At 42.5% G+C, this 21,953-nt stretch overlaps 1 protein-coding gene across 13 annotated transcripts in view; it reads right to left on the minus strand.

The window, feature by feature from the left end:
- Utrn (utrophin) overlaps window positions 1–21,953 on the minus strand; it is a 502,827-nt gene that overhangs the window by 127,154 nt on the left and 353,720 nt on the right. For all 13 annotated transcript variants that reach the window (XM_087636075.1, XM_087636021.1, XM_087636135.1 and 10 more), the window contains 1 exon segment: window positions 14,610–14,766. In XM_087636075.1, the coding sequence (XP_087492201.1) occupies window positions 14,610–14,766 (157 nt within the window).

Consider the following 21,953-nt stretch of genomic DNA (forward strand, 5'->3'; position numbering starts at 1 on the left):
TGTCCCCGTAGAGGTGACACATCCACACGTTCAACAGATCTGGGAGTGACCCGTCTGCAGATAAGAGTCTAAAACCAGGAAAGACTGCACAGAGAGACAACGGCATGGCCCAGCTCCTACTGCACCCCATTTTTACAAGAGGTTTGAAGAATGGACCAGAGAGGGAAAGAGAAGGAGCCTCAGTGAGAGGATGAGAAAATCGGAATGGCAGGGTACTCTACAGGTCAAGTAGAGAGGACCAAGTGTGGGTCAAAGCCCAAGAAGACTCTGCCAACTCTAATGGCCGCAACAAGTTACAAGAGGCACATGACTCAGTGTGAGGACCATGGCTGACCTGAGGAGAGAGAAGTTCCCTCAAGTACATTCTGAGAGTGTTTTACTATTCTTAACTTACAATGGTTTATGTATGTTGAAGCACAATGTAATTTTTGCTTGTCTGTTTGGCTGGTTTTTGTGTTTTGAGACAGGGTCTCTCTGTGTAGCCCTGGCTGTCCTGGAACTCACTCTGTAGACCAGGTTCAACGCACAGAGATCCACCTGCCCCGCCTTCCAAGGGCTGGGATTAAGGGTGTGCACAACTAACACCTGGCTTACATAAATGTTCTTCCTGCAAATAGATCTAGCTGTAAAATGGCAGACTCCAAGGCAAAAGGAAACTACGGGGCCACTTATCTGAATATTTGGAAATTCAATATAACAACAAGGCATTCAACAAAGCATGGAGAGCCCTTCCCACAACCTGGCACTGGTATGAGCATATGGGTGCCCTAAGTAGCTGGTGTGGACATGGGGCATCTGGACCGGTTAGAGGCAGTGTTAGGCACAGCAGGCTTCTTTCACCTTTGGTTCTCACGCAAAAGAGCTTCACGGCTTACTGGAGAGAGAGATAGAAAAAAAAATGATACAAACATAAGGAGAATCTGCTAGAATATAATTTACTCCCTTCCTCCTCCCAACTTGCTTTCAGAGCTAAATCAGCATGTATGGATCTAAGCCATTTTGTATGGTAGCAAAGAAGGCCAGAGAGTCGTTAAAGTTGATAGCACTCATAAAACTAAAAGAAAAAAAAAAAAAGAAAGAAACGGGATTATGTTCCATTGGTATGCAGGCAAAAAGTTCATCTAATTCTCCTTCATAGTGCACAGTGCTGTAAAAGTTTTGGTTAATGTTCCTAAATGATCAGTTAAATGTATAAATTCATTTTGGTTCCACCCCACTGGCGTCAAAAATCAAGGCGAAATCAGAATACTAAGTATGAATGCTAAGAAGAAGAGGGCTCTCCAACTTGTCACAGTAACAAACCAGTCCTTCCTTAGCACTGTTGAACACAGACAGACACACATAAGCACACATGCATGCGCACACATACACAGACACACACCTCCATCCCTCTAATTCAGCAAATCCATTAGAAGCCTCTCTTATCAGACCCTGCTGGTGCTAACATTCAAGTTCCTTCTCTTTGAGCTTTGCTCTCAGTATGAGGCCAAAGCGGCCATTTTCAATCTGTGAGTTGACTCCTTTGGGAATCGAATGGCTCTTTGACAGGGGTCACCTAAGACTACCAAAAAAACACAGATATTTAAGATTCATAAAAGTAGCAAAATGACAGTTATGTAATAGCAATGGCATAATTTTACAGTTGGCAGGGAGGGTCACCGTGACATGAAGAACGGTTTCAAATGGCCGCAGCGTAGCGTTAGGAAAATTGAGACCCTCTGGGCTACAGAGAGTGATCCAGCACACCCCAATGAATGCATATCACTCTGAGACACACAACTACGAACATGCAGGCCCTTCACCGCAGAAACCTGGATAACATTCTTTAAAGACTTCTTACTTTATGGACTCTACTCCGGGGCTTCTTAAAGCCTTTCCCTATCAGCCATAGCACACAGTCATAAGCATCCATGCCTTCCTGCGTGTGTGTTCGTGGCCCTACTACAGGGATTCTCTTCTTGTGAATCTCAATCCTGCTACCAGGCAATATGCTCTGTGAAATGCAGGACCCTCTAGTGAATGACGTGTGCTGAGTATCTGTCTTACTGAGGGTTTCCATTGTTGAGAAGAGATACCATGACCAAGGCAACTCATATAAGGGACAATATTTAATTGGGACTGGCTTACACGTTCAGAGATTCAGTCCATTATCATCACGGCAGGAAGCATAGCGGCATCCAGGAAGACACAGTGATGAAGAAGGTGCCAAGAGTTCTACATCTTGATCCAAAGGCTGACAGAAGATGACTGACTCTGGCCAAACTCGAGCATATATCAAAGACCTCAAAGCCTACCCCCTCAGTGACACACTTCCTCCAACAAGGCCACATCTACTCCAAAAAGGCCACACCTCCTAATAATAGTGCCACTCCTTGCGTTAAGTATATCCAAACCACCACAGTACCTAACACAGGAGGTCAACTATCAGACTCAATATGGAAGCTGAAAGAAGAAAGGAGCTGTTACACAAAGAAAATTGTCACTAAGCAACAAAGATCCAAGAAGTGGTTCACCTGGAAGCAGGTGGCTGGTTTCACGGAGGCCATTTCATGCCTCAGGATGGCCACACTCTTTAGGTCACCACCAGACTGACAGCTCTCAAGCTGCCCCCTGCCCGTCCCTCTGAACGCAGACATTGTGTGAGCCCCAGCTGTTGGGAGTGAGGCTTGGTCTACTGCTCCCAAACTGAGAAGACATCGTCACCTGCAGCCATGCGAACCATGAACAGGGAGTAGGGATGGCTCCTTTATTAAGCTGATTCAGGCTGCCTGTGGGTAACTGCTCGGCCAACAGACGGGTGTAGGGTGGGGGAAGGCAGTGTGTTTCTGAGAAGGAAAGCAATACCATTGCAATTTCAGAGGGGCACTTGGAATTTTTCTTCCTAACTTTAGAACATTGGGCTGAAGGGGTTGTACAGTTTGTAGAGCGCTTGCAATGGCTCCGTACACTCGAGGATGTGAGCTCGTTCTCCAGATTCTACTTATTAAAACCTAGGCACAGTGGGGCATATTCTTATAACCCAGAACCCAGGAGGGAGAGGGAGCTGCCATGGGTCCTTGAGGCTCATTGGCCAGTGAAAGGCTTTGTTCCAAAAGATAGAAAAAGAAAAGGGGGGAGGGGAGAGAGGGAGCGAGGGAGCGAGGGAGGAAGGAAGGACTCTCTGAAGACTGATACTCAAGGTTCTACCTAGCCTCCACATGGATGTACACACAGATGAGCATAATATACATGCATGGGAGCTCCTCAACCCAATCCGAAAATAACTAATTTAGAACCATAGAAAAACCTAATAACACACAGCAAGACCTCAACATTACAGGTTTATAGGCATTAATAAACCTCGGATTAATAGAAGAACTGCACCACACACACATGCAAATGCACAGAACCCAAATTAAACATGTGTTGTAGCTTGTTGGTTTTTTGAGAAGGGGTCTCATTCGGTAGCCTTGACCAGCCTGAAACTCACTGTGTAGACCAGGTTGACCTCGAACTCACAGAGATCCATCTACCTCTGGCTCTTGAGTGCTGGGATCAAAGACATGTGCGTCCACAGCTGGTTGAGGTTTTAAAATGACATTAGAATCTGTTACTTTAATCGGTAAATTTTCTCATGTATCTTGGCAATTTGGTTTAAGGCCCAAATGTCCTGATTCTTACATAATGAAATCTGGATACAAGAAATTAAATTGAGTTATGCAAAGGGCAAAGTAGCCCTGAGGGGAAGGAGCCACACCAGGAAATGATACCTGAATCATGCAATTTAATCATTCTTCGTGGTTTGCTTTTATAAAACCAACATGCATTTTATTGGGAAAAGCGAATGAGAGGTCTGATAATTAACTATGCATAACTCGGTATTTACACTGCTGTGAAAATATAGTGCAAATTGAATATTCAAAACTGTGCATGCGACTGTAGGCAACTTTCGAGTATCTGAGGTTAATTCATGGCATTGCATACCAACACTGTGTACAATGTAGGTGATTCATAAGAAATCACTGACTGGATGACATGTTGATGGTGAAGTTGAATATAAGCCATCTGCTTTCTAAAAGCTCAAAGTGGGGCAAAAAAATTAATTAATTAAAGTCATTGAGAAGAACGTTCAAAAGTCTTCATTTTGCAAGCCATTAAAAGTTATATGGCAGTTATTTATTTCAATATTTAAAGGAATTAAATATATACATACATGAGAAAAATAACATAGTGGTGTTGTCTACTCAATCTGAAAAGTCTAAAATTTGACTCTCAAATAATTCAACAAATTAACACTACATAGTAAGTGGGGGGGGGGGCACCAACACTGTTGGGCTGTGTTGGATGGTTAATAGATATTAATGGAGCTGTTTTCCCTAAAACAGCTCATATACCTGTTGTTGTAAAATTATAAAAAAAAAAACAAAAAAACAAAAAAAAACGGTAAGGTTGTCTTTTACCGCTCTAGGTCTGGCACCTTAGTGCCCCAAGATATCTGCGGGATATCTTGCCAGAAGCACGCATTCCAATTCCGTGGCAGCCCAGACCAGCAGCCCCACACTCCACTGCACTTAAATCTGCACATGAAAGAACACACAACACAATAACCTTTGGCCCAATTGATAAGCTATAATTGCCCACCTAAACATACAAAGCCCGGTACTTTCCATCCCTTAAGAATATTAATAACAACCTGTAAATACACGGAGCCGAATCTTAACATCACCTGCCATGGCTTCTCTCTCTCCCCTTCCTCTCTCTTCTCCTTTCCGTTCCAGTCTCCTCCTCTTCCTTCAAACTTCTCTCCCGCCCATTCTTCCATCTCATCCAATGACAGGCCTCCTTCTATCCTGTACCTGCCCCTCACCTGTACTTTACAAATTCAATGGGGAGAAGGTTCTGGTGGAGTCACCTGAGTCCAGAGTATGTGACTAGGCAGCTGTCCTTCCAGCAATGGTAATGTAATTAGCATCAAAATACAGATAACTCCAGGGCAATCCACAACACATACCTTCTGCAGAATTAGGACAGAAGCATTCCAAGATGGCAGTTAGTTCTGACTGCCAATTTGACACAGTTTAGCTTCAGCTTGGAAGACGTTTCAGTGAAAAACTGTCCACACTCGGTCAGCCTATGGGCATGTCTATGGGATATTTCCCTGATTACATTAATTGATGAGGGAATCAAGCATGAAGTGGGCTGCACCATCCCCTTGGCTTGGGTTCTGAACCACTCAACCATTAAGGAAGAGAGGAGAAATGAGCATTCTTGCATTAGAGCATTCCTCTCGACTCTCGGTTGTGGAGAAGCTGGAACTCGCTGCCTCCAGTTCCTGGTTACTTGACATCCCTCCCCCTTCCCTAAAACGATGAACCATAACCTGGAATTGTGAGCTAAAATAAACCCCTTTCATCCCAAGTTACATGTTTGCCAGGGCCTTTGAAACAGAATGAATGCATAGACCCTCGACAATGGCGAGAGAAAACGCCAGCTTCCACATGCTGAGCATTCTGCCTTGTGCCCAGTCACAGGCCAGACAACTCATCAACAAGCACAATGACATCATTATCAACACACTGCATCTTCCAGAAAACCACAGGCATGATGTAGCATTTATACCGAAAAGTGGGAGGATTTCCATCCATAGATGGCTCACACCCGCAAAGAGAAACAGGCTGTAACCAGAGATGTCACCCCAGGCCTTCAGTCCAGCTCATCTTCTTTTTTCTGTTTCTCCAGGAGCGTTGACCTCAGTAACTACTTTGTTTCTTGGCGACTACAGGTAGCTGCTGCGTTTTGGAGCATAGCTATGCTATGGGTGGTTTTCTGTTTTTTTAATTTTACCTACACTTGCAAGAAGTTTGGACAAGGAGTGATTTAGAGAACGATTTAAAGTATGTACCACAGAGGTGCAGAGGTCAGGTTTTATGGTTTTCTTGACATAGGCACTGACTTTAACATATAAGGCATTCAGTGAAGAGTATACATGGAGCATGGGTGGTGAACTAACTGGTAATTCTATTATCAAAATAATGCTTCATTCATAATCATATGTATGTATGTATGTATGTATGTATGTATGTATGTATGTATGCCAGAAAGCTTAAAAGTTTTTTTTTTAATTAGTAAGACTGAAAACTATCAGGAAAATTGAAGCCTAAAAAGCAGATAATGAGAAAAAAACAATAACAAAAAAACCAACCACCCCCCCCAAAAACCCAACCTTGCATTTTTATAATAGAAAATTTAAAAGAGAAGGAAAGAAAAACCAATGCATTTTTCCCTATGCTAAAAACATATCTGTGAAAACATCGTTTAAAAAAAAAACCATTCCATGTTCTGCCTGAATCTGCACTGTAATGCTATAAATAAAAAGAGGTCTAAGTCGTTTAAAGGGGAATTTGGAAATAAACGTGTCCATGAATTCAACGTCCATGTGCAGCGTAACCAAGAACCAAGAAGGAAGGTGGGGGCGGGGAACAACCAGGGGAAACCACAAGAGTGGGCATGTCACAGTCCCACCATAACTCTTCCCTGAATGCTCTCTTACTATACAGAGAACGGGAACACACAGGCTGTCCCCTGCACAAAACAGGGGCCGGGTCTGCTCTCTGTGCCGGTGGCCTAGAAACTACCAAGCACAGGATGAGTATCTGTGGAACTGAAAGGGAAGAGACACGCTGCTCAGATTTCGTCAGACTAAGCTGTGCTCCTCCATTTTCCTCTCTGCAGTGAGCATGCCCCTGAGCGTCTAACAACCGGTTAAGTCTAAGTTACAGTGAGTAAAGGTGTCTCCTGATAGGAAGGATGTGAAACTGGAGAAAAGGGTTTTTTAAAAAACATTGCCTGGCAACACACCTGCAAGCGACTAATTCTAAGGGAACTGCTTGACTCTGTAGTCGTTCAACTGTCAGAGATTTTTCAAATGATGATGGTGTTGCATTAGAAAGGTGAGTAACTTCAGACAGGTATTAGGGCTTCAGTGCACATCATCTGCCAGAGGATCACACTGCAGGGTAGTTAATCACACTGTGAACCCCCAGAAAAAACCTGTTTCTAGTTGCGGTGCGGCTCAGCCCTTAGCACACGCCTTTAATCCCCAACAATGAAGGTGAAGTTGGTTTGTAAGGGAACCACCCATGTTTGAAATGATGTTTCACTGAGTGGCAGACAAAGTGATTGGATCAAAGAAAGTTCAGACAGAATAGGATATGCCCAAGTCTAGGGAAAAGAGAGAGCAAAGGGAAGCTACTTAAGCAGGAGAGAGAGAGAGAGAGAGAGAGAGAGAGAGAGAGAGAGAGAGAGAGAGTTTTACTGGGAGAGTTTTACAGAGACAGACAAAGAAGGAACCAGCCAGAGAATGAGAAGGATCTAGAAAATTAGAAAAATATTGCTAAAGTTAGTATGAAGCCAAGCAGAGCAACTCAGTAAGAAACTGAGAGAAACTAAACTAAACCAGCCAGCCAGAGATCGGAGAGGTCTAGAAAGGGCCAGTGTATTCAGCAGTAAGATTCAGAGGCTGAAAACATTCTAGGCCTAGATAAGACTGTACAGAGGCTAGACACATTCAAGACTAGGCCTAGGTTAGCGGACAGAGGCAGTAAGTCTCCGAGATGACAATTACAAGAGAATAAAAGTTACGTTTACAGGATGATGTGTCTGGATACTTGGGTGCTAGCCGGTGGTACTATTTAGGGAGGTTCTAGAAGCTTTCAGATATGCAGCCCAGTAGCAGGAACTGGAGTATCCCAGGACAGCCCTACTTCAGACCTGAGCTCTCTGTGCAATGAAAAAATCTTGGTTTGTTAACTTGACACACCTGGGGACTTACATGAAGGGACCGCCTCCCTCAGACTCTCACCTAGGCACACCTATGGGGTATGTGGTATTAGTTGCTCATTGCTTTAGGAGGACCTGATCCCCTGTCAACCCCTAGGCAGGTGGGCCTGGGCTGTCTAAGAAAGGTATGTGAGCAAGCAAGCCAGCCAGTAAGCAGCATCCATCCTTGGTCCCTGCTTCAGTTCCTGCCTCCAGGTTCCTGTCTTGAGTTCCTGTTCTTGGTTTCCCCCTGGATGATCGATTATAACCTGCAAGCCTTTCCTTACCCAAGTGCCCTGTGAAAGCAGCAGAGAAGCAATCCACAGCATTCTGTTTCCTCATCTGCTGAGTAAGAAGCAAGATGCTTGTTATCACTGCCATGGGCAGGGACCGCTCGTTCCACTATGAATGTTGCTATACCTTCTTCACCAGCGTGAAACTGAGAGTCAAAACAAATCCCTCCCCCGATGAGTCACTTCCACCGGACCCAAAAAAAAAAAAAAAAAAAAATCCAAGATGACAAGTAACGACCTCCTTTAAGTTATGCTGTAATTGTCCTAATGCAAAATGACTATGTTCTAATTCTAATCGTGTGCACTTGTATTAACATAAACTAATAATAACTCTGCCCATCTGCACCGTATGTATAATTACATAATTTTAAAAATGACTCTTGGTTGTTGGGGGAGAAAGCGGCTTTTGACAGAATACACGTGCTTGCGTAAAGTGGTACACTGCCCGATGGCACCTCACATTCTTGAAAGTTACCGTCCGTCACATCATTTCATTTGGAATAATTCTGCACAGGAGGTGGGAGTACCCACCATGATTTGAATTTTTATGCTTCCCTAAAAGCTGCAAAGCTTCAAGAATCGACAGGGAGAGATATTCTCTGAACCAGAGCAGATCGTCACCAGTCATCAAATCTCCAAGGTCCTTGATCTTGGATTTCCAGCCTTCACAACTCTAGCGAGTAAGTGACTGATGTTTAACAAGCCAGCTACTTTTCTGTATTTCACCATAATGTCAAAATAGAGTCATCCAGGAGGGCAGTGACAAAACCAGCTGTGAAGTGAAGGTTTTCTCCTTTCAAGCTCCGGGTACTCCCTTACCATCTCCTCAAAAGCAATGCCTGTTCGTATCTCTCACCCACACTAACTAACGTGCACGTGAACGACCAGCTGCTTCTCCTCATCCCACTCCCGTGCACCTGCACCCCATGTCAGCACAGATTCCCGGTGGATTGTCTACGCAGCACACTACACTTGTATCCCACACCGAGGAAGGGGTCTACACACTCCTAATCCTCACACCTCTATTCACAACACAATAGCAAATGGCACAACCTAATGTGGGAGAATCAGGTTGAAGCCTTAATTTCTCCTCTTGAGGTTTTCCTCCTGGCATAATTCATAGTGGCAGAGCCTGGTGTGATATCAATTACTATACTTATGAACGAACAATGAAAGCCACCCCGAGTGAACCAGTGAATCTGGTAATCTTTCTGCATCAGCAATGATCACTGTAGAATCTTTACCCGTTCACACATCTCTGTATCACAGCATATTCTAAAGCAAAATGGGTAAGTAGTGATTTGTTTCCACTAAAGTTTATGAATTACCTTTCTCAACAAATGAATAGTGACTATTAATTTAGTAGGAAATATATTATTACATGTAACATTAGTCCTTAAAATATTTTACTGCTTGCTTTTTTGCCCTATCAGAAGGTAAGTAAAAAAAAAAAAAACTATATGGTAAAAAGGTGGTAGCAAGTCCACTATAACATCACTCATCAATTTAAGCCAGGAAAGTGGACACTGGAAAGAATTCCCGCCCCGGGGGGGGGGGGCAGAAACAAAAGTAAAAACATGACATTCACACTGCTAGGAACGGTGCTGGGGCACAGTAGTAGTTCAATACACATGACCAGAAGAAATATGCAAAGTGGCCTTTCTAGGTTAGAATTTTCTATGGTGCCACCATGGCCTGGCTTCCTCAGGGTCTTCCTTTTGACAACGGGCTCAGCCTCCTCTTCTCTTTGATTCTGATATCCACACAGATAGTCCCACCACCACCCTGGCTTCTCAAAGCACCATCAGATGCTTAGCCAAGAGCCTTCTCCAGACCCTGTTTGGATGAATCACTTCATGGGAGAACACTAAGCATCTTCACTTACTGTAGCCGGCCCTGCAAACATCCTTTCTTTATCTAACACCTAATTCCTCTTCAGAGCATCTCCACACACCAGTCTCCCAACTGGAACAGTCAGTCGGCCCAGTGGGTAACTCATGACCGCCCACATCAAGTCATCCTATAATGTTGGCCCGCCATGCTGTGGAAGCATCCTAGTTTAACGTCCTTTTAACCCACTTTTAGGCTATTTTCTACCTCTGCTCTCTTCAAATCTACACACCTTTTTGCCTCCTACCCCTACCCATCCCCCAACCTAGTGCTGGGACTGAACCATGGGCTTTGTGAATACTAGACAAGTACTCTACGGCCAAGCTACATCTTTACTCCTTTTTAATGTTCAGTTGATGATCCTGATTCTCATTTCACTGATCATGCCTTCACGTTTCCAAACTCAAATCCACCAAACTCCTCCCATGCAGGCCTACACATTTCATGTATTTTGCTATTAAGATGGCTCAGCTCCCCGTCCTCCTGCATAAAAACAAATTCCCGGTCCTTTCTTCCCGTGACCTTCTCTACTACTTATCATTGACTTCTCTCTGCTTTCCAGAGTCGTTTCCATCAGCCCAGAGAATCATTCTCCATCTTTTTAAAATGATTACTGGATTCCACATTCCTGCTGCACATACTCCTTCATACTTGGACTTTTCTTGAAAAACAAATTCTCAAATTTCTGTATTTCTGTTCATATGTTCTATGGAATCTACTCTAATCACGCTTCAAATTCTACCGTGCCACTAAACCCAGTCTTGTTCGAGGCAACAGAACTGCCTTTGGAAGGTGTGATGTTCTGTCCTCTTTACTCAAGTCCTCAGCAATGTTAGATCCTTGGGTTCACCTCTGCACAGCACTGGTTGGTGTCCTAGACTCAGTCCTCTTGCTGCTTCCGCACTGTGCTCTCGGCCTCATCTTCCCAGCCCACAAAATTTGGATTCCTCACTCCTCATTTCTTATGAGTCATTTTTCTAATAACGATCACTTCCAATGAGGCTTCATCTAATCCTGTAGCTGATCTACGATGCGTTACAACTTCGTCTTTTTCTCTAACTCTAACCTTTGCTCTAATTTTAAGTTTGCACAGTCAGCTTCCTAAGGGACATGGGCAGCTTACGTCAAAACTCAAGTTCTTGATTTCCCTCCCCGTCTGCTTTTTCAGAAATTTTCCCATTGTTTAAGTGATCGTTCTGCTTTCCACTTTCTTTGTCCAAAAACATTCGCTCTATGACACGCTTGAGTCTTCCCCTTTTATCCCCTGTATTCGAGGCAGCCACTAATCCTGTTTTGTCTCTTTTTAAATGTATTTTAAAAAACCAGCTACTGGGGTTGGGGATTTGGCTCAGTGGTAGAGCGCTGGCCTAGCAAGTGTAAGGCCCTGGGTTTGGTCCCCAGCTCCGGAAAAAAGAAAAGGAAAAACAAACAAACAAAAACCCAGCTACTATTTGTCCTTTTTACTTTATGCCATCTCAGTCAACAACTGGGTTTTGAGTTATTTATTCATTTTTTTCAGATTTATTACTTTTTATTTTATATGTATAGGTGCATGTATGTATAATATACTGCATGCATGTTGGGTACCTAGAGAGGCCAGAAGATGGCATTGGGTTCCTTGGAATTAGAGTTAAGTTATGGGTGGCTGTGAGCCTGGTCCCCCTAACCACTGAGCAGTCTCTCCAGCATCTTCCTATATTTATTCTGCACTTCTGAGAGTGAATCAGGAGCCTTGCACATGATGGGCGCGTTCCACTACTGAGCAACACTCCCAGCAACCGAACCTCATTTTTGTTCAGGGAGGACTCATCGGTGAGAAGAATCGTACCCAGCACATATCTGTTGCTCATAAACGCTTACGGGGTAAAGGAACTGACATCATTACCGGCATCGCTATCTGTATCATCTTCATCGATTCAGTGCCGGGGGCTAAAGATTTAAAATGGAAACTCAGGCAGTGCTGTTAGACAGGGTGCAATAGGCCCCAAAGTTAGGCAACAGTACTGGGAGGCACAGTTAGGAAAAGTCAGGGCTGAGTGGAAGGGCCAGCAGAAAGTGTTGTGGAGAGACTAAGGTTCTGTGAGGAAAATATCATACTTAAGACGAGTTTTTATTCAAAGCTAGTGGGACACGGTCACAAGCAGGACTTGTAACACACATAGAACATTAAGTATTATTACAAAAGCTTGGCATTACTTGATTGCCTCACCAATACCCTGACCCACAGAACGGAAATAATCATAGTACAGATAAAAGCTGGAACATCAAGAAAAAGAGGCAGGGGGATCTCTGTGAGTTCGGGCCCAGCCTGGTCTACAGAGGGAGTTCCAGGGCTACATAGAGACTCTGTCTAATCCAAGAGAGAGAGAGAGACAGAGAGACAGAGAGAGACAGAGAGAGACAGAGAGAGACAGAGAGACAGAGACAGACAGAGACAGAGACAGAGACAGAGGAGAGAGAGAGACAGAGAGACAGAGAGACAGAGAGAGAGATAGAGACAGACAGAGAGACAGAGGAGAGAGAGAGACACACACAGAGAGACAGAGACAGACAGACAGAGAGAGACAGAGAGAGACAGAGAGACAGAGACAGACAGAGACAGAGAGACAGAGACAGAGAGACAAAGAGATAGAGACAGACAGAAAGAGACAGAGGAGAGAGAGAGACACACAGAGACAGAGACAGACAGAGAGAGAGACAGAGGAGAGAGAGACAGAGAGGTAGAGACAACGGTGATTTCGTAAATTTACTAACTTAACATTCATTATTATTCTATATAGACCAACAATATGTCTGTCTTTCTACCTCAGAGTTATCTCTCTATCGTGTTCTCTTTGTACTGAAATAGTAATTTTATTCACTAAGCACAAGGGTTAAAATAAAATTCCTATCAATAGGAATATCTATTAGATATCCTATCAATGTCAGTTAGAACATCGTATGCACTAGATGGTACCGTCCCTCAGGAGCGTGTGTTTGCCTTTATCTTCCAACTGGAAACAAGTACCTAATGTTGTATTAAAAAGACTTATAACATTTGAAATGTATGTAAAAATATCCAATTTAATAAAAAGAAAGTATAGACAGTTGAACATATAGCGTACAACATGACCTTGGTTCTAAGTTTATGTCATGGTAAAACCACTGCAAGAAATATGTTACAAATTAAAGATTCTTATTCATTTCAAATGAGCTCTGTCTATCTTGGCTATTTTCTTTTGCTGTGGTAAATTACCCTGATATAAACAGCTTAGGAAGGGTATATCTGGGTTTATAACTGTGCTTGCTGGTTTGAATATTCTTGGCCCAGGGGCTGGCACTATCAGGAGGTGTAGCCTTGCTTTCGGAAGTTTGTCATTGTGGGAGGGGGCTTTGGGAGACCTTCCTCGTAACCTCTGAACCTGTAAGCCAGCCTCAATCAAATGTTTGCCTTTATGAGGGAAAAAAAGTACGGACTTCGAATGAGAATTCACACTGCATATGGGTAGGAAAAATACAACAGAACTAAATGATATTCTGTATAAGAGAAAAGAGCACAAAAGGATATAGATAAATTAATGGAACTTGGACTAGGCGAAGATATTTAAAAAATCTAAGGGCTAAGGGATGTGTCAAGATGACATTTCAGGATTAATTGTTCATTGTCAGAATGAAAACACAGCGTGCGTAGAGGTGGATGTCTGTGCGGAAGAAAATGTAACTTGAAGAAAGACCTAAATTTAAGAAGATAAAACATAAAAAGGCCGTTTGTTTCACACTTCATTTGATACAGGAGGGAAATCTGCCCTACAGATTCTCTCTACTTTTATTTTAATGAACAAGATGATCTAAGGCTTTGACTTGTTTTAATCTCCAAGCAAGTTAGAAAAGTGCTTTATCACTGGGCGATATGCAGAGAGAATATCTTGTGTACTGTATGGATACACTGTTTGTCAATAAACAAACAAAAAAAAACAAACAAAAAACAAAAAAAAACCCCATATGGCCTAAAGGAAAGGGTAGAATAGAAGGTGGGACATCCGGAGGCAGAAAGGGTTAAGGATCCTGGGATAGAGCAAACTAGGGGAGCAGTGTTCACCTGGGGAGAGGACAGAGGACAGAGGGCAGATGCATGAGACCTGAGCAGAGGTAGCCAGTCACATGGAGGAACTTAGATTATAATAGATGGGATATAAGTTATGAACGGTTGGAGTGCAAACCAAGGCTTATGGCCAAGGTGTCGTTATTCCAGGAGCTTGGTACTGCGTTTTACAGCTATTTTCTTAGAACTACTTTGGAGTTTTATTTATGTATTTATTCATTTGCTTAGACCACATCTGAGGATGTCACCTTTGCTGGCCTCATCTGCTTCTGCCCGCTGAGCGTAGGAAGCAAAGGGACACCACCAACCTCAGCTCTACATTGAAATTCTTCTGACACGGTGACTTCCACATTCCTGATTATGCCACAATTAGACATAACAGCAAACACACCCCTGTAATCCTAGCACTGGGAGGCTGAAGCCAAAGGGTCAATACAAGGTTAAGATTAGCTTAGGTTACATGGTAAGACTGAGGGAGGATCAGGCTTCATTCAGTTTATTGATCAAAATTGAATTTATGAAAAGGAGGACACAAATGGTGGACTTACCTTGCAGTGGTCATACTGGAGCTGTAAGGCGGGAACGTCCCCTCCAATGGGCATCTGCTTCTTAAGCTCTTCGTCTTTCATGTTGAGCCATTTGATCAGCTCTTCCAGCGATGCCAGCAACCTGTTCCATTTCTCAGCACTGGCCTCCAAATGGGCCCTGTCGACAGATAAGCATGAAGTGACTCATACTCCTGTGACCTAATCACCATGTTCATACACATAATCATCACACAATGCTCACATCCAATCAATCCATCCATACATCCATCTATCCATACATACATACATACATACATACACAAACACACACACATACATACATACACACATACATACATACACACACATACATACACACATACATACATACGCACACATACATACATACACATGTACATACATGCATACACACATACATACATACATACACATGTACATACACACATACACGCATACATACACACATACATACACACATACATACATACACATGTACATACACACATACACACATACATACACACATACATACATACACACATACATACATACACACACATACATACATACATACACATGTACATACATACACACATACATACATACACACACATACATACATAAATACACACATACATACACACATACATACTTGTGGTACAGAAAGCATGCTCTGTGAGAAACAGTTATTTCAGAACAGTTATATTATCCAGGCTATATCACTAATACTTAAAATTACGAACCAGGTTCTGATCATTTATATGCACTGTACAAATATTAAATGCAAAGATTCAAATAATTTTCTCAATTTTTATTGAAATACATGGAGGAAGAAGGAGAATGGAATGCCTATGAAACATCCGGAGCCTGGTTGGAGTCTCATGCCTTTAATCCCAGCACTCAGGAGTCAGAGGCAGGGGGATATCTGTGAGTTCAAGACCAGCCTGATCTACAGAGATGGAGCAAACTTGTTGAGCAGGGGATGAATGGTGAGGGTTGGTTTAAACAAAACAAAACAAAAACACAAAAAGAAAAAGGTGGGAAAAAGACACACACACACTGGATACTAAATAACTTTTATGTTTAAAAATATTTATTTAAAATTTATTCATTTTCCTCTCTAAATGAAAAAACAGACTAATCTTATTTAAGATTTATTTTTCTGTTGTTTTATTCATATGAGTACACTGTCGCTGTCTTCAGACACACCAAGAAGAGGGCATCGGATTCCATTACAGATGGTTGTGAGCCACCATGTGGTTGCTGGGACTTGAACTCAGGACCTCTGAAAGAGCAGTCAGTGCTCTTAACCACTGAGCCATCTCTCCAGCCCCTAGACTGATCTTTTAAGGCAAGGGAATCATTAACCTCCAATTTTTCTTATAATGAAGTAAACTATTAGAATTCAGACATTAGAAATATTTACTCCTAACTTGAAAAACAGTAAGTCATTATTTGGCCAAGGCACTGCTTGGCTTTAGATTGACTAGAATCCTTTGAGAACGTTAGTATGAATCTGAGGACAATTTTCTCCTTGTTTTGCTAAGACCCTGAAAAAGGCCCATCCATTTAGCCTGGAACCCATAGAAGGGCTAGATTTAAAAACATGGACTATTTAGAGGAACTCCAATCATTCAAGGAGTCCCACTTCTCTTGGGAATGCTATACCCGGGTGGAGAGACACGAATGTGAACTTAGCGCTAAGCTGGTGCTGGGCTGGATCTGCCTCACATGTTTGCAATCAGCCAGGCCCGGGGGGTCAAGCCTACTGAAGATTCACATGGCCTCACAGCACAACATCTTCTAAAGGGAAAGACTTAGTGTGCAAGTGAGCAGGTGCGTGCGTGCGTGCGTGCGTGCGTGCGTGCGTGCGTGTGTGTGCATGCCTGTATGTGTGCGTGCCTGTGTGTGTGTGTCTGTGTGTGTGTGTCTGTGTGTGTGTCTGTCTGTGTGTGCCTATGTGTGTGTGCCTGTGTGTGTGCCTATGTGTGTGTCTGTGTGTCTGTGTGTGTGTGCGTGTGTGCACGCACACACGCGCGCACATGTATGTATGTGAGAGAGACTTATCTTGGAAGCTTCAGCTACATGGAACACACATTCAGACTCCATGTCTTCTAAGAGGACCTTTACCTTGAGGTCGGCATTAGGATCCTCACTTCCATAAATCTGATTCTTTACCAAGGACATGAAAGCTATCCACCAGGCTCAGCCACTATTGTGTCTCAGACCACTCGGTCATTTCCTGGGCACCTCTGATCCACTGCCACTCCTGTGTCAAAGTGAACAGTTTTGCTAGAGGTATCACGGCAAGCGTCACCTCATTGATCACATGCAGGTTCTATTACCAGTGATCTTCATCCAATGATGATCAATAAATCTTGGTCCAAAATTCATCGTGCTCATCTCTAGCTCCCACAACAATAACCAGGATCTGCCATCCAATATTCTGGATGGAAAGGAAGAGCTGGTGCTCTGGGTTTGCTTTAAAATACCACATGCCTGAATTCACACAGTTACCGCAAAGGCCAATTATCTTTCTATCTCTTCGCAGACGCGTCGCCATCTGGCTAATAAAACCAACTACTCAAACTTGTTCATTCTATGTCCCATTCCAAAAGGTTAGCTATAAAACACTAAAGCATCATTTCTAAGTCTTAAACATGTCCAAAGAATTTTATCATTATCTCAAAACTGTGCCGGTTAAATTTCAGTTTACTTTAGAGTTGGGGAATGGATCAGTAGGTAGAGTGCTTGTTGTACGGGCATGAAAACTGGATTCAGATCCCCAGAACTACATAAAAAAAGACAACAAACAACAACAACAACAAAGGCAGACGTGGCGGCTCCCAATAATCCCAGCAATAGAGAGGCAAACGAAGCTACATTAGCTGGACTCCATGAGCCCTGAGTTCAGACGGACTCAACTAATGATGTAGAGAAGACAAAGGAAGACACATGACTTCAACTTCCAGACTCCTATGCACTTACACACATGTGTGTGCACCCATGCAGACATATGCAACACACACATGCACACACACACATGCACACATACAAACACCCACATATGCACACACAAGCACACACACAAACTCATTTTATTTTCTTTCTTTTACTATTATTTCTATTTGTTCCACAGATGCCAGGATTGATTTCACTTGATAAAACCGTGTTTTGACACGATCCTGATTCTGCTTGAGCTCCAGCTTTTCTGTATCCTTATTAATCTGAGGCAAGACTTCCCGATAAACAACTAATTTTCTTGCCATAGAGCACAGCTAAATCATTCCAATCCTATTAATTGAAATCCCTGTACAGTTAGGAGCCATAATGCAGAACACTTCTTGCATGATGTCTACCTGTCAGGGCTGCTGCAGTTGCTTACAGACCACTGTTAAATGCAAAAGGCAGCTAGAAATCACAGGTCTCCATTCAACCAAGAAGTGCTGAATATCTCCTGAGTAAACCACTTGTGTGCATATCCGACCTCTTATCCAGATTGGACGCTGCATCTGCAGTGTCTGTAATTTCATCATCAATCAATAACTAAGCTACGTAGCATGTTCCTTGATAATCCAGCCCTACGTGCTTAAGAGCACACAGATGCCTTCCTCAACGCAATAGACTCTATCGACTACACAGAACTACTGGGATTGATCACTGGGCATTATGGTGTTCAGGAATTCAGCCCCCAGAGGACCATGCACACAAATGAGGGCAATACTTTTACAAGAGATGCTAAAGCAGCTTCGCAATGGAAGCGGAATCGACGCTTCCGCGGGCTTCTCCATACTTCACTGTCCCATAATAAACACTGAGCTCATCGGACAGCATCTCTGCCTGGAAAACCTGCTCTGCTTACTCTCCAGGACACTGTGCCTCTGTGCTTAGCAGATCACTCCCATGCGCCCAACTGGGCACAGCCTTCTGCAGCAGCCTTTGGTGTTCCTGATTCACTTTAGTTCTTTCATCTCTGGAGATGAAAGTATTTTCCTGGCCAGCAGGTTGAAGGCTCTGAGAGGAGAAACTGTATGTTTGTGCATGGGTTAGTGTGGTCTCTCCTCATTGACCATAAACACTTTATAGCTTGAATTGTCCCAATTACAATAAAATTACAATTAAAGATAGCAAGTCACTCACAAGTTCCGGACATTTTCAGCTAAAACACTACTCTACCTAGCTCGTTATCTGTAGAAACATATTTCAATAATTATCACAGTGTCTCACTGACATCAGTCATCCTTTGCATATGTAAGATGTGCAGTGCAATAGACTCTTTCATTGATCATAGTATGAACCTTAGATGGTATCTACAATGGACTCTGCCTTACACAGATGTCTGGATGAAATCTGATTTTTATAAAGCTCTGAGTTTTATAAGTTTTTACATGACTAGTTATTAAAAAATTATAATATAGAAACTTATTAGGAGACAAAAATTCATTAAAACCTTTCTTTGCCAATTGGCTATGGTAGAAATAGTATTACAGAGTGAAATGTACACTCCAGTTTTAATTCACCAAAGTGGTTTTTCACAGTAACTGTCATCAAACAAGTTATCCGACTCCTCTCCAGCATATAGTTATCAACAAAGAAAACCGGGTAAGCTAAAAGATACCCATCTGGAGACCAGGGTCAGAAATCAGTTGGTAGAGTGTTTATTTAAGATGCACACATTCTGGTTTGAGCCCCAGCAGCTCAAAAGACCAGGTGAGGTGGTGCCCCCCTGTAATCCCACATTCAGAAGGTAGAGGCAAGAGGATCCACAGTTGAAGATCCTTCTTGGCCCCACAGTGGGTTTCAAGCCAGCCTGTGATACATGAGACTCTGTCCAAAGGAAGGAAATGTGGAAGGAAAGGTGTGGGAGTGCAAGAAAGTGGTCGAAGAGAGAGGCAGGGAAGAAAAACAGTTCTCATTAATGAGTATGAACCAATGTTCACGGAACACCCCTCAGGTACAACATGACTTCCAAAACAAAAAAGGAAAACTGTCAACATTTGAAGGTCAAATTAGGAAAGCTTCAAGTTCACCAAGTATAATCCCAAGATGGGAAAGCTGACAGCTGCTTTGCTGTCACAGAAAGCAGCCAAGGGCCTCGGGAAGCACTAGGAGGACGTGGACTTCGACCAACCACAGCTTTGGTTAGTAACAGCAAAAGGAAGAAAAATATAAATTGCTCAACTAAATTGTACACAAGTCGAAACGCTTTTGCAAACTCACTCTCCCAAGCTGTGGAAGGATCTCAGTGAGGAGAACACAAAGTCATGCTACCCTCCTGAAACACAAAAACTACACAGAAGTCTGTAATTCTTGGTACGAGTGTGATTTCTTTTCAGATATTATGACACCCACTTCATGGAAATTGTGTTACAATGAAGAAAAAAAAATCAATGTAACTAAGAATATATGTATAAGGTAATAACATTCAAAACGTAGTATTCCTGTTCCCAAAATGACCATGGAAGACCAACCATGTAAATGGTGAATCCTTAAAATTCAGCCACCTCACAGCACCCCAAAACAATGACCGGATGTGGCTAGCACTGGTGATGTGTAGCTATTGAAACACACATCTTAAGATAACTGAGACTTAAACTTCACTTAGTCATACTAGCCACAATTTAGAGTTAATATGCCACTTACGGCTAAACGGGCATGGGGTGAGCAAATTAACAGGGCTCCTTCCTGTCATCACGGAGAGCCCTGCTGGAGAATGTTCTAACGAACAGAGTGGAATCTCGTTCTGTTACATTTAGGAAAAGGAGGCTTTAGCCTTACAGTGTGGTTAGCAAAGCCAAGTCCTTAAGGTTAAGAATGGCACTGCAAAACGTGACAACACGTGACACAAAGAATGGTGGTGAATGGCCATCATCCGTCAGGGCTTGGAGAATGGTGACCCAAATTTTTAAAAGGCTTATAAAAGAAACGCAAGATAGAGTTTTATCTTCGAACTCTGCTTCTGTCACATTTGACAACTTCCCCAGCCTTTGAAACCTCTTGTTAGGATGGATCTATATTAAACATCATTAAGCCGATAAGGGGATACGTAATTAACATAATCTTACATAAAATAAATTTAATTTAAAAATGTAAGCCATGGCATTCAATCTTGAATTTATTAGTATAATTCCAGTTCAGTTTTTAAAGTGTTCGTAAAGTACTGCCAGCGCTCTTAAGAGCCTATTTTTGTAAGTGAAATCTTAAGTCTTTCACTAATACACTGTGTACTGACCTGATAGATATATAATGTTATGCACTGTATTTAAGGTGCTACAGCATATTTAGCGCACTGAATTTTTATATTTAAAAGACTCAGTCATAGTCATCCAAAAGACTTTAAAGTAATACTTAAGGTGGCTGTTCCAGTGACCACACCATAATGAAAGTAGGTGACGTCCATAAATACTTAAAGAGTAGATCTGATGCAAAAAATAAATAATAAATAAATAAAAATCAATAAAGAGAATAAATCCACTTCTTAAAAAAATTAAAGGAAACAACACCCATCATGGCAATATGAACTAAACACTGTTGGAAATACAGAGTTCACAGATATTATCTGCTTGGAGGGGCAGGGCATTATCAATCAAATGGCCTCCTCCTCAGAAAATAATTAGGTCATCCACAGAAAGAAAGGTTTGGAGGCTAAAGAGAAAACAAGGTCTTTGAAGACAGGCGTGGTCGTGAGTAAAACAGAAAATCATTCAGAATTATAACACCAATTGTAAGTAGGCGATACCAAATTATATAAAAGGAACTTTAGCCTCCTCCTCCTCCCAAACTCCCTTCCTAAAGCAACACAGATCTGCTCAGCTGGTGAAACCCCTGGAGTGCAAGCATTGAGCATCTAGCTCAGATTCTCAGCATCCACATGAAAGGGGGCACTTGTAACCCAGCACTGGAGGTGTGGAGACAGGAGAATTCTGAATTCTGGGGCTCCCTGGCTCCAGGTTCAACGAGAGAACCACCTCAAAATATAAATAAATAAATAATAAAGAAAGAAAGAAAGAAAGAAAGAAAGAAAGAAAGAAAGAAAGCTATAGAGGAAAATACGCATCTTTAATTTCTGGCCTCCCTGTATGTGCACCTACATGCAGATGCATCTTAAAATACACATGGTCATGAACACTTAAGATACACACACACACATATACACACATACACACAAATGGAAGGAGGGAAGGAAGGGGACGGGACGATTAATCCAAGATCAATAGTAGGGGATAGAGTGGATGTGGGTACCAGTATATCAATGTGAATAGAAGTAGAAGAGAAAGCTCAGTGGGGGGCGGGGGGGTTGCAAGGGCATGGTGGATTTGACTAGGGTGTCTTATACAGAACTCT

This window comes from Rattus norvegicus, chromosome 1 (genome assembly GCF_021556685.1).
Source record: "Rattus norvegicus strain SHRSP/BbbUtx chromosome 1, alternate assembly SHRSP_T2T, whole genome shotgun sequence".
Lineage (NCBI taxonomy): Eukaryota > Metazoa > Chordata > Mammalia > Rodentia > Muridae > Rattus > Rattus norvegicus.